Source organism: Pleurodeles waltl, chromosome 3_1 (genome assembly GCF_031143425.1).
Source record: "Pleurodeles waltl isolate 20211129_DDA chromosome 3_1, aPleWal1.hap1.20221129, whole genome shotgun sequence".
In the NCBI taxonomy this organism is placed as follows: Eukaryota; Metazoa; Chordata; class Amphibia; order Caudata; family Salamandridae; genus Pleurodeles; species Pleurodeles waltl.
The window spans coordinates 1,699,642,171-1,699,654,383 of record NC_090440.1 but is presented as its reverse complement, the minus strand read 5'-3'; the positions used below and the strand labels follow the sequence as shown (position 1 = coordinate 1,699,654,383).

General features: G+C 45.6%; 1 protein-coding gene across 3 annotated transcripts in view; it reads right to left on the bottom strand.

The window, feature by feature from the left end:
• LOC138285519 (UDP-glucuronosyltransferase 1A1-like) overlaps positions 1–12,213 on the bottom strand; it is a 322,413-nt gene that overhangs the window by 166,354 nt on the left and 143,846 nt on the right. Inside the window, exon 1 of one of the 3 annotated variants that reach the window (XM_069225536.1) lies at positions 6,553–7,447. The exons of 1 other annotated variant lie outside the window; for it this stretch is intronic. In XM_069225536.1, the coding sequence (XP_069081637.1) occupies positions 6,553–7,422 (870 nt within the window). In that variant the 5' untranslated portion in view covers positions 7,423–7,447. Of the gene's footprint in view, positions 1–2,961; positions 4,404–6,552; positions 7,448–12,213 lie in introns of those variants that run through there. One more of the 3 variants, XM_069225533.1, reaches the window with a different exon arrangement.

Sequence of the window (12,213 nt, the reverse complement as noted above, 5' to 3'; positions counted from 1 at the left end):
CCTTGAGCTACTGGGAATCGGACCAGGTCTCAGGACTGATTCTGAAACGATTATCACACGATATGTCAGTGCTCAATTTGGTATAATATACAGTGTGCCAGAGCGGATTGCACTGTAACGAAGATTTAGAACGGTGTCAGCGCTGATTTTAGGGAGACAATCCTAAACGTATTAGCACTGAATAGGGGCCAGGATCACTCAATGTGTGTGTGCTGAATATGGGCGAGAACACAATGTGTCAATTGAGTAACTGAGAATCAGACAACATGTGTCGCTGTTGATTCTGTTGTAAATGAGAATTAGAAAACATGTCAGAGATGGATCTGGGGCGAGGATAACAATGATGCGGGAATAAGTAAAGATCGCAGGCGCTATTAAATGTGTGTGCGCCAGATACCAAGGGTGCGCAGTCCCGAGTCCACCTCATGCCTCTTTATTCCACTTCCAGACACTCTCTGCCCCTTTATCTCACTCTCGCGGGTTTCTGCTTTATTCATCGGTGACAGTGTTCTGTCTTTCCCTTCCTTCTTATTTCGCTTTTGTGAGTTTCTCTCTGGCAATCTCTGATCAGTAAAACTAAGTGCTGGTCCCCCCCACCGGCTCTACTCAAGCTCTGGTGCATAGCCCTCCCTTATGGTAGGTTGGGTAATTGAAAAAGCAGGTCTTCAGCTTCTTGCAGGATTCAAGAAGAGAAGAGGAGGCTCTGATGTGGACTGGAAGGCTGTTCCACGCTTTAGGAACGGTGTAATAGAATGCCGGTCCTTCTGATCTGGTTCTGTGTATACGTGGGATGTCTCAACTCTGATACTGTGTTTATAACAGAACAACGTGGAGCATTGGAGGGGTGTCGGCGAAGAGGGGATGTTTTGAAGAGTACACTAAAGAGTGTAAGGGGCAAGAGGAGCGGTATAAGAGAAAGAAACACAAACCACTGGTAGATAACATGTCAGAGAGGCAAATGGAAAACACATACACTCTCATGAGGTGATCCAACAAAAAGAAAAAAGTAGTTCCCAAAACCCAAGCAGTAGAAGGAAACAAGTACTTGGGCCATGCTCCAGGGGAGGGTGGGACACAGGAAGAGGAAGTAAAGCCCACACATGCTAATGAATGAGAAGCAAGCAACCAGAGAGATCATAAAGCCAACTAATTGTAAGCAATTGGTAGGCATGAAGAACAATCTAAGCTAATAAAATGCCTCACAAACAAATGGGCTGCCTCAGGTGAGATCTAAGAAGACATAGACATGTCTATATAAGTCATTTAGAAAGGCACAAGATCTGTTACAATTATGGATGCATGTAGGGGCTCCTAAGGACGGACAGCACTTGTAAAACTGATGAGTTACATCAAGAGTCATGAAATTCAACAGATGCCCCTTCTGCATGCAGCTCTCTACATGAAGAAACTGCAACACAGTTCAAAGCCAATGTAGGGAAGAGCGTTACTCTACACAACACATTACTTAAATCAGAGGCTCTAGCCCACAAATCGCATAGCCCAGTTAGCTTCCCAAGAACATAAAAGCACCAAGAACCCAATGAATTGATGGAGTAAGGGTGCCCAAAATAGCCTCAGTGCTCTGATTCACTGCTGTAATTTTCATCCTGAGGCCCAATTGACGTTTGACCCACAGGAATCTTTGGCCTGCCCTAGCAATGTTTCTCTACTGCGTTTTGTGGGTTACATACTTCCTACAGTGATAGGCAAAGGATGTACATTTGGATACAGCTTTGCATGCTCGTTTGAGGGCATCCCCATTACTGAGCCAACCCTAACACAACCTTTACCTGAAAGGTCCTCAACACTGCAAGAGGCAGGTTTCTTCCCATGTCAACATGATAGCAGGATGTAGTTTGGCTGACCTGCGGCTCAGTTTTAATCCCAAAATGTTTCTTCTTCTGAAAGTGTATGGGTGTCCCCCTAAAGCTTTTGAAGAAACACATCAATTTGCGGGCAATCAAAAGCTTTCAGGTAGCACATCAACTTTGTTTTTCAGAAGGTTGGAACACCCATAAGTGGAAGGTTTCCCCAGGGTAGAAAGAATGCACAATATTGAGGTTGGGGTGCGGAATAGAATGCCACAGTTCCTGAAACCAAATCCTTTCATTGTTACTGAGGCCAGCAGGTTGCAGCTTTTTATCTCATGCCTCACTAAGTGCATGGGAGACTCCAGGCCTCAAAGCTGCACATCCAGAAAAGTTTTGCTCTTTCCTGGAAGATTTTGAAATTGATAGAGATTTGTTTTGTGCTTTGTGTATCACAATAAAAAATACTTTAAAGACATTTTTATCTTCCTTGTCAATTTTTCCTTTCAGAACACCTGAGCTTTAAAAGAGTCATTGGTTAGAATCTTGGGGTGCTCCTTACCTTGACAGAGAATTGTAACTTCAGGTTTTTCATAAAGTGACAATGTATTATCGATGGGTGCTGTGGATGATGACAGAATGGCACCTGTTTAATAGGAAGGAATGGATCCTATAAGTTACGATTCCCTCAGATCCCATGCAAAGTGTCCAGACATTGATCAAGGAGTTGTGTCAGTAGTCTTGAATGATGCTTAGTGGTCAGAATGGAGTAGGGTTCATCCTGCTCTGAGTCTAGGATGCAGACAGAATTGTTCACTTGGATAGCATCTTAAGTTTCCTTGCAAAAGAAGGAGCAGACACCCAAATTATGTTGTCTAAGGAGGGACTTGTGAATGACATGCTCTTGGAGTTTGAAGGCTTTGTATTTTCCCATAGGTTTAACAGGTTTGGGGAGAACAGCGATGGGATATCTTCTACTAGGGTCATTTAGGTATATTTTTCACAAGTAACAGCACTTAGCTATTCATAATTTTTATTCAATGTGAATCCAGGATCCAGAGGCTATCCAGGACAAAAAATGCGATTCTGGTGTCTCCCCCACCCACTAATACAAATACCTACAGTTTTATAATTAGCCTTATATGTTACCCACCTGAGACAAAGGCATTTGTTTAGCACAGTTGATTCCTCCAATAAAGACCATGTTGGGCATCACTGGACGTGGAAATTCAAAGAGAAAGTCATAGCGCAGCAGAAGCAGTGAAGCTCCACTGAAGAGTTCCAGTGCGGTAACCTCTCTCTGCAGGAACTGTGAGGCAAGGGCGCCGTATGGTGCGTAGATGGCACGACAAAGCAAGCCGTCAAAGAAACTCATCAGCATGTTCTTCGCCCTCTGAAAAAAGACCATGCGGTCAGTGTAAGTTGTGAAAAGCCTGGGGACATACGATGCTGGGCTAGGGCACTGAGCCGCTTCGTGGTTAAAGCTGCACGGTATCGCTCTCATGAAAAAGACTGATGGAATGGACAGGTATTCTGCTACTATTTGCCCACAAGGAAAGACTGGATCGATCAGCAAAGCGTCAAACTGGCTCTCCTTCAGGCTCTGGATCAATTCCTTGTTATCCAGAAAGTGGCGACAAGTGGAGAGTATCATCTCAGTCATGTTGGATATCCGCTGATAGAGAGCAACTACCTTCTCCAGAATAGATTTCTCACTAAAAACTGCGTGGCCCATTGACCTGACTTTTGACTCCAAAAATTCCTTGGTGTAAGGCACATGGTAAGTCTTCACGGTGTAGGTGTGTGATGTCTCTATCATGATATTGCTCTCCGGCACCACCAGGACGATCTCGTGCCCTCGACGCTGCAGCTCCTCCACCAAAGGCCGCATGCTGAGCCAGTGGCTGCCATCTTGGGGCACCACCAGCAGCTTCCCGCCCTCGGTCAGGCGGAAGAAGGCCAAGAAAAGGAGCCCAGGCACAGCCAGGTAGAGACGAAGGACCGGGGCCATGGTTGAATTAGACCGGTTTTTTTAAAGTCCCGGGAAAGAGACCAGAGGTGCTAGGTAACTGGGCAGAATGTTTTGGAGGTGAGGCTGACGCAGATACAGACACTGCAGCCTACACCAAGTTCCTGGTCTTCACCGTCTGCTGCCGGTTTTATGTTTGAGCTGCAGCTTGACAGAGGGGCTCTCGCGGCAGAAGCCGAGGTTTCAGTATTCCCAGCGCTCCAGCGAGTTTCTGCTCCCAGAGATCCGCGCCTCTGCAGGCAGAGCAGTCACTCACGCAAGGGACTGTAACCTGCACTGCACGCAGCTCGTCGTCAGACTGAGGCCTTTCTTGCTTTAGCCAAACGCCCGCCCTTTGGGTCTTACTTATTTACGTTTTGCAATCCTGTGTGAGGAGGGGAAAGGTGGGCGTAACAAAGGCCCCCACAGCCTCCAGTTTGTTTACGCCACTGAAGGGCATGAATGTACGAGAACACAAGCCAGCGGAGAAACCCGAGTCCTCCCGCCTCCGACCAGCTTCAGCTGAACACAATGTCGTGGTAAGCAGTCACAGTATACCTTGGTGGTTGTTAGTTACTTATTGTTGTGTCCCGCCGGTGACTCTCACAGGCCCAGCCCACCTCGTTAAAAGTCCTTGTAGGAAGCAGCACTGAGTTTGTAAAGCTGTGAAGTTTCCTAGGTTTGCTCGTAAGTATGGAATATAGTCTAGAGTTATCCTTTGCATTCTGGTACTTGAAGTCTTAGTTTTACAATGAGATCTGCAGGACCACGAGTCCCAGGATGAAAAGTAAAGCCCTGGAGTGGATAAACGGTTTAAGCATGGGCTTGGAATCTTGAGAGCTCTGTTTGAGAAAGGTGAAGGCTGACCTAACATGTCTCCACATACTACGGTTCCATGATGCCCCATGTAACCACGATAACATCTTTCGAGTTTCTTTTTACAGTTCGTTGTTTTCAGATGCTGTAGTCCACTTGGTTCACGTAACATAAAGCAGGGCTACAACCCCGGGTTTGCAATAGGTTTTTAAAAGCACTCCGAGGACATGCCAAAGGAAAGCATCTGGATTCGATCCCCGTTATAGTCGCTGTTTTTAATAACCTTTTTGTTCTTTTTTTACAGACTTCACGTAGGAGTAACTAGACGAAGAGTCGGAGAATCACCGTGGACATTGCATTTCTTTATTTTTCTTGCTTCGGTGCCCGAGTTCGTCATGCATGCTTCTGCCACGTGATAGTTTGTCGTGGTTTTTTTTCGGATTTTTTTTGTACTCTACTTGAGGGTTTGCATCGGTAATGAATTTCACGCGGTCTAATGTAGATGAGAGGGCAATTTCTAGTGCCTCGTGTATACACTGATTTTGGGTGCTTTTTCAGAATTTGGGCTGTGAGGTTTGTCAAGTTCTTTTAGGTTTGGGAGGGTATACTGAAGGAGAATGGTCCTCAAGATGGCCTATCCTTCGTACCTCAAGTGAACAGGTATAGGAAGGCTGCCTTCCACCACAGTCGCTTGCTTTGGGGAACCCTCCACATACTGATCCACCTTGGTTCTTGCAATGGATACATCAAGACCAGACAACCGTAATGCCACAGACACGTGGCTTCATACCAAAACCTAGAAGAGAACAGAGGTGGAGCCTCAGTCAATGGGCACTTTTTGATCATGGAGACTCTAGACATTTACCTTCAGTGATGCCGGAACAATTTTTATAGCGGGGTGCTGGCCAATAATATCACCACATTAAAGGGGTGGGGCATATCTTTAAAAATACAACATATGCTGCAAGAAAAAACATCCGAAGGGCCCAGTCATTGTTCATTCTTTATCTAAACTCTCTCAGGTTTCATAGGAGTTGTGCAGCACCTGCCACATCCCTAGTTCAAGGGCTACTGGTACTGATTACCATATCTATCTCTTAATCGATCACAACTTTATCAGATCTATACTTCAGTCTGCTATTGTAGAGCCCAATTCGCAAAGATGTATTCATCAATAAGTGGAACTTCTGCATGGAAAAAAGTTGTAACTCACTTGACTTAGTCGCAATTCACAAAGTCTGAAACATCTAGGTTGTATGTGTGGAGGTGTCATCCAAATGTGCTGAACGGAGGCAAAGCATGTGTCACTTTTGTATACCTATGTGCTATCTAATTCTGTAGATGTTGCTATTTGCAGGTGGGTGTCCGAAAAACATCTAAGGAAATGCAATACAACAATGAAATAAAACACTTACACAGCGCCAAATTAAGGAGTATTCTCAAATATCAATTTGCAAACCTTACTTATACCTGAATCATGTTGGGGGAAATACTGTAAGAAATTAATATTCTCCATTTTCACAGACCATTTGCAGGCAAGAAAGACATTTCATGGACTATATTTTCTCCAAAGGGGAAATAAAAAAAATATATATATTTTAAAATGACGATTTTCTGAACCACATACTGGTGAAATTATGCAAAGCAGAGATTCTTCAGAAACAGGGCCAGTAGAAACAGGCCTATGCCATAAATGTATGTGGCTACTGTGTTCTTCTGTGCACAAGTTAGGGCATTAATAAGTTATGCATGACTGAGTCTGGAAGTTTTGTGAATCTGCTATTCGGTTAAAAAGTCCTAGCTTGTGGAGGCATACATTATGTTTGACTATAGATATGCCCAATGAGATGCCAAGGTCGCCTGTTGTACTTCACAGCTGTGAGTAAGGCAGTGAATTGATGGTGAACCCGAGAAGCTTACCTGAGGCAGAGGCTTTCCCGTGGCACAGTTGATACCACCTATGAAGACCATGTTGGGCATGACAGGACGTGGGAACTCAAAGACAAAGTCATACCGCACAAGCCAGATTGATGCTCTGCTGAACAGTTCTTTGTAAGTCACCTCCCTCTGAAGGAATGTGGAAGCCAGACGTTCAAATGGAGAATACAGAGTATAACAAAGCCAGTAGTCGGAGAGGGCCACCATCAGGTTTTTAATTCGTTGAAAGAACGTCATGCGATCTGGGTTTGCCGACATTGCCTTTGGAACATAGGAGAAAGGACTAGGACTTTGGGATGCTGTCTCGTCCATCCCGCCAAGGATAGTACGAAGGAAGTACACAGTGGGAAGAGACAGGTGGTCAGCAACAATTGTGCCACATGGATAGAAGGGGTCCATTAATATAGCATCAAAATCCATAGCATGCAAATATGCCATGAGCTCTTGGTCGTGCAGGAGGTGCTCGCAGGCAGTGACCATGATGCCAGTAACGTTGGCCATCAATCTCCTGAGTGACAATATTTGTTGCAGTGGAGGGTGCTCAAGAAACGCGTCAAGTGCTACTGTTTCGAGGGTGCCATCAAAGTGCTCCTTGGTGAAGGGTACTTGATAGGTCTTCAGAGTGTACCCTTCGGAGCCACCAAAGACAAGGCTGATCTCTGGCACAACCACCACCACCTGGTGGCCTCTTCTCCCCAGCTCTTCCACCACAAGGCGCATGCTGAGCCAGTGACTTCCATCGTGTGGCACCACCAACAGCGTCCCACCATTGACAGACGCCGTGAGCGATACAGCAAGAAGGACCTGAAGAGCACCAATGGTTGGGAGAACGTACCAAAGCGTGGACGCCATCTCCGTTCTTTTGCTTCCTGAGCTGCTCGGTATCTTTCTTACACTTCTGTTGTAACATGTGCAAAATGCAAACCACTCCCCGACACTCTCCTGTGTACAACGTATTCTTGGCAACTGGTTAGTATTAGGACATCTACGGAAGCTGAAAACGTGCCAGCAAAAGATTAAAGCAGAAAGGGGTGGATCTGGAAGCTTTCTGACACAAGTGAGTCATCCTGCATCTGAGGGGACATGTCTGTTGAGGAGCATTTAAAACACTTAGGCCTTGAGCTCGGCCTCACCCGTTGGTTTTGGCCTTTGACCTACTTGTGTAATTCTAGCACGAGGCATGAGTCAGCCTTTAATGCTGTACCACTGCCAACTGGGGACTACTCGCTATTTGCCATAACTGCCTGGAATGGTTTTAACATTTGCTTTTGCATACCATTTATTTGGTTGTTTGCTTATTTCTGGGGATTTGTCCAACTTACACAAGTGTTTTGCTGCTGTCACACTCGTGTTCTGCGAGGGAGCATTGTCGTTGCTCCTGTTTTCTGCACTGGAACGTTAACTCCTGGTTCTGACTTGATGCTTTGCATGTGCTGCCAATCAGTGCTTAAAGTGGGCTGGTACTGTCCGATACTACGGGCCTGCATTTCTTTCATTTGAAAGCACTGCCGGAATACATTTATTTTCCTGTATTTCAATTTAAAGGATTGTATCCTAAGTCCAGGCACCCAAGCGGCCACCTGTCGAGATCCTGGATGAATAGTGAAATGAAGCTACCACGTGTTCTCAAGACTGCCACACTCTTCAACGGAGAAGTGTGGCTCAATGGTTAGAGCGGCAGACCCTGAAGCAGAGATCTGGCTCAAGACCAGGGTTCAAGTCCCGCTTCGGCAGGTCTTGGACTCAATTCCCCTTGACCAGATAATTCTTGCCTCTGTGCCTAATCTAATTCATGGGTCCCACTCTGCAACTCTGGGCAATAGCTTGCTTAATCTCCACAACGGCCCCAACAGCGCTTGGATGCCTGGCTTCACCCTGGGGGTGCTCAGGAGTGGGCGCCTCACAGGGAAAAGCCAGGAGGGGTTCCATAGCGGTATGAGTACAGCGCCTTGAGACCCTAACGGGTGAGTAGTGCGCTATACAAGTGCTAATTTACATTTTAATTTTTTACCCACTCTTCTCCAGTCTAGGGGAAGACTCAACTCAAAATATAGGGAGCTATTGGCTTTTCGCTGAGTTTCTTGACTTCATTTATACCCTCAGACCAGCAGAGGCTTTGTGGAGGCTGGAACTTCTAATGTACAAATCTAACTCCAGGCCTAGAGTATTTGGGCAAAGCTTCAACTTTTTCCAAAATAGTCCAGTAGGAGTATTTGTTACCTCTAGCTCGGGTCGTGTAATATTTTGTGGAAAGTTACAAATTCCTGGAATAATGTAAAACGGGGTTGAAATGTTGTAATTTCGCCTCCCACCACAATTGTGGTAGCTGCTGCTAAGAGTGGCGTGGCAAGAGCGCCAAGGGCCCTAATGCAAGCGTGGAAATTGCGTACAGATGGTAGTGAAAAACAATCACGAATTGGGGTGACGTGGGTGCCGCTAATCCCTGGGCGCCGGTTCCACTGCACCATTGATAGCTTCGTCCCCTGCTGGGAAAAACCTAGGAGCTCTCCCTCGTGCTATGCCGTGCATGTAGGCTGAATTTCATTTCCTGAGTTATCAATGCCGCCTTAAAGAGTAGCGATGTCCTCTGTGCAGTGCTTTAAATGGGCAGGTGCTGTCCGGCACAGAGTACCTGCACTTCCCCAATTTGAAAGGGAGAGTACTTGAACTTCTCAGCACTGCAGTAATACATTTAATGGGAGAGTACCGGCACTTCTAAGTCACAAATAGGTACTCTGAATAGAGAGTACCAGTACTTCTGTATTTCCATTTAAAGCACTGCCTGTGTGCATCATTTGGTGGAAAGGGCGATTTGGAGCCCTCTGGTGGCCGTAACTGAGGAAGCAACCGCTGGTTTCTCGTTCTTGCCGCGGAGGCCGCTGGCAGCTGCCCCAGATCAATATACCTGCTTTTGTACTTCGGGCTGTGCCAGTGATTCTGCCACGTGGCACGTACCACCAGGGGCCGATGTCCTAGGCTGAACTACTAGTCCTGGCATCTTCCACTATTCTGCTGAAAAATGTTGCCAAAATCCTTCTGCAATGTCATCGTTATTTTCTGCTGAAGGCTCGCACCACACCGCAAGGCTGAAAGCAGTGCCTCTATATGTATTTTATTTTGATTAATTTTTACGTTTTACTATAGCGCCGACGAGGCACAGTGACAGTAAAACAATGAACTATTCAGGTGCAAGTTACTACAGTCAAGATAATGGAGTACCTATACACAATAACAAAAGAAATTTGCAGATTCATACTATTACTTACAAATTAGTAATTAATAAGCGTGTCAAGCAATGAAATGCACAAGTGATTGGAGGGAGTCAGAGCAGATAATTATATATGGAAGCCTGGTCTAAGCACGTGAGGCAGGGGAGATAATTATGACGCCATGGTCAAAGGAGTGACTAGACCTAGAAAGGAAAGACAATAAGGGTCGAATGAGAGGTGGGAGTGCAAAAGAGAGAAGCAAAAAGGTTGAAAACGAGGAGAGCATGGAAGAGAGCCAGGAGAGTCAGACATTGCTTAGAAAACCAATTTACTTGGAGCCCGATTAGAAAACAAGGAGTTTAAAACACTCTTTCACCGCTGAAAGAGAAGTACTGGTGCCCAAGTCCTTGGGAGGTAAAGGGGAGAGGGGAATTTCCAAATTCTGCCCTGAGCAGGAACAATGACAGAAACAGAAGAACCCCAATCATCAGGGACAGCCTTTCTGCAGCCAGAGACTTCTTAAGAAGGGCATTCGGGAGCAAGTGGGTTAATTGGTATTAGGATAGATTATCAGGCCCTCAATTGAATAATGTTGTTATTCACTTGATTTGCGAGTTTATTAGCAGTTCTTTACACATGTATATGGTGCTGTGTTGAAGAAGGGACCCCTACAAACATGTTAATTAATCAATTTATGGGAAGTGAGAGTGAATTTTCAGACATATATGTGTATTTATTCAATATAATGAAAAAAAATGTTAAACCTTTGTTATAGTTAGGAACACTTTATTTATCTTTCTATTCAAACCAAACTTAATATACACAAACATTAGAAATTTGAAATTCTTAAGTTATGGTTATACCTTAACTTTATAATTTAAACACCACCTCTAAATTAATATAACTTTATTTATTCTCTAGCTACAAACAAAAGTTAAAGTACAGAAAAATGTAAATTTCTAGACTTATAACTTTTTTTTTTTTAATCATATTAATAAAGTTTTAGCCAAAACAAGAACAGGTCCGGCAGCAGATAGAGAAAGTACAGAATGATTAGGGGCCCCATACACCAACGTTGCTGCACAAGGTTGCTTCAGGCACTATACTGAGGCATCCTAAATATAAGACATAACAGCCCGACAGTCCCATGACATGAAAGCCAGTGGGTCGTGTGGTAAGTACCAACCCCACGCAGGGTCTCAGAATGTCTCTGTTCCAAAGGAGCGTATCTCGTTGTCTTTAGTACAGGGCCTGACAGACAAGGTTTGATAAAACTCCTCAATTGTTCCGCCCAACCTTTCCAAATCACGAAATATTTATGGGGACACCTCTAGCTATATAAAAAGGGTGTTCCAGGCCTTTACAAAAGCCCATGACTTTGGTCCACCCATCCCAGGACGAACCTTCTACATTCTTCTATTTTCTCGCTATGTCACACTTTTCCACAAGCACTCCCAACTAGACAGTGCCCTTTGACATCTGTTACCCTCCCCATCATCAGCAATGTCTAGTAAAGACCAGTTTCAGTTCCCTTGGAATCCCCCAGGACAGTTCCCAAAGTCCCTAGCACTCTCTACCAAAAGTGGGCCAACACTGGACAGCCCTAGAAGGTATGTAGTAGGTCCCCGTCAGCCTCCATGCCATGCAGGCAGTTCCCTGAATCTATCAGTCCTATCTTGAAAAGTCACTTTCACCCGAGGTATGTGCGGTGCAGTATTTTGAACTGGATTAGCTAGAACTGGGCTGCCACCATTGCTTCCCTCCAGTCCTCATCGTCAAGCTGGCCCATGCCTCCTGCACTGCTGCCATGGGATCCGGTTGTTGGCGCAATAGTGCACAGTAAAATACCGATCATTTGTGTGTTTTAATGTTAGTGGGTAAAAGGTTTGCCTCTAGAGGTGAGTAGACAGGGATTTCAGCATCTATGGGCAAGTAGGGTGTTAGAGCATGGAGGTGCTGGAGATAACGAAACCCTTGTGAGCAATGCCTTTGGTATGCTTCCTGCAGCCCCATCCATAATAACGTCACCCTGCAAAGTAATGCCAATGGAGTCCCACCTGCCAAAACCGCATAGTGCAGACACCTGAGGAAGTCTAATCCTTCTCCAAAATGGGGTCTCCCGAGTCAACCATTCAGACCATCCCGTGGACATTGTGGCCTCCTTCCAGATTGTCAGCACCAGTCGCATAGGAGTGGGCAATGTGCTCAGGAGGGCACCGCCATATAGCAAACGAGGGAGTCTGTCACGACCCAGGACCCAACCCTCCACTGCATATGGTGGAACATCAAAACTGTCACGACTCGCGTGCTGCTTGCGCCTGGAGTTTGCAGATCTTGAGGCGTGGATCTTGAGAGTTCGACTTTGGCCCAAAAAGGGGCGACTCTTTCTGGTAGCCACGGTGCTGTAGGCAAAGGAACGCCAAGGACAGACCGT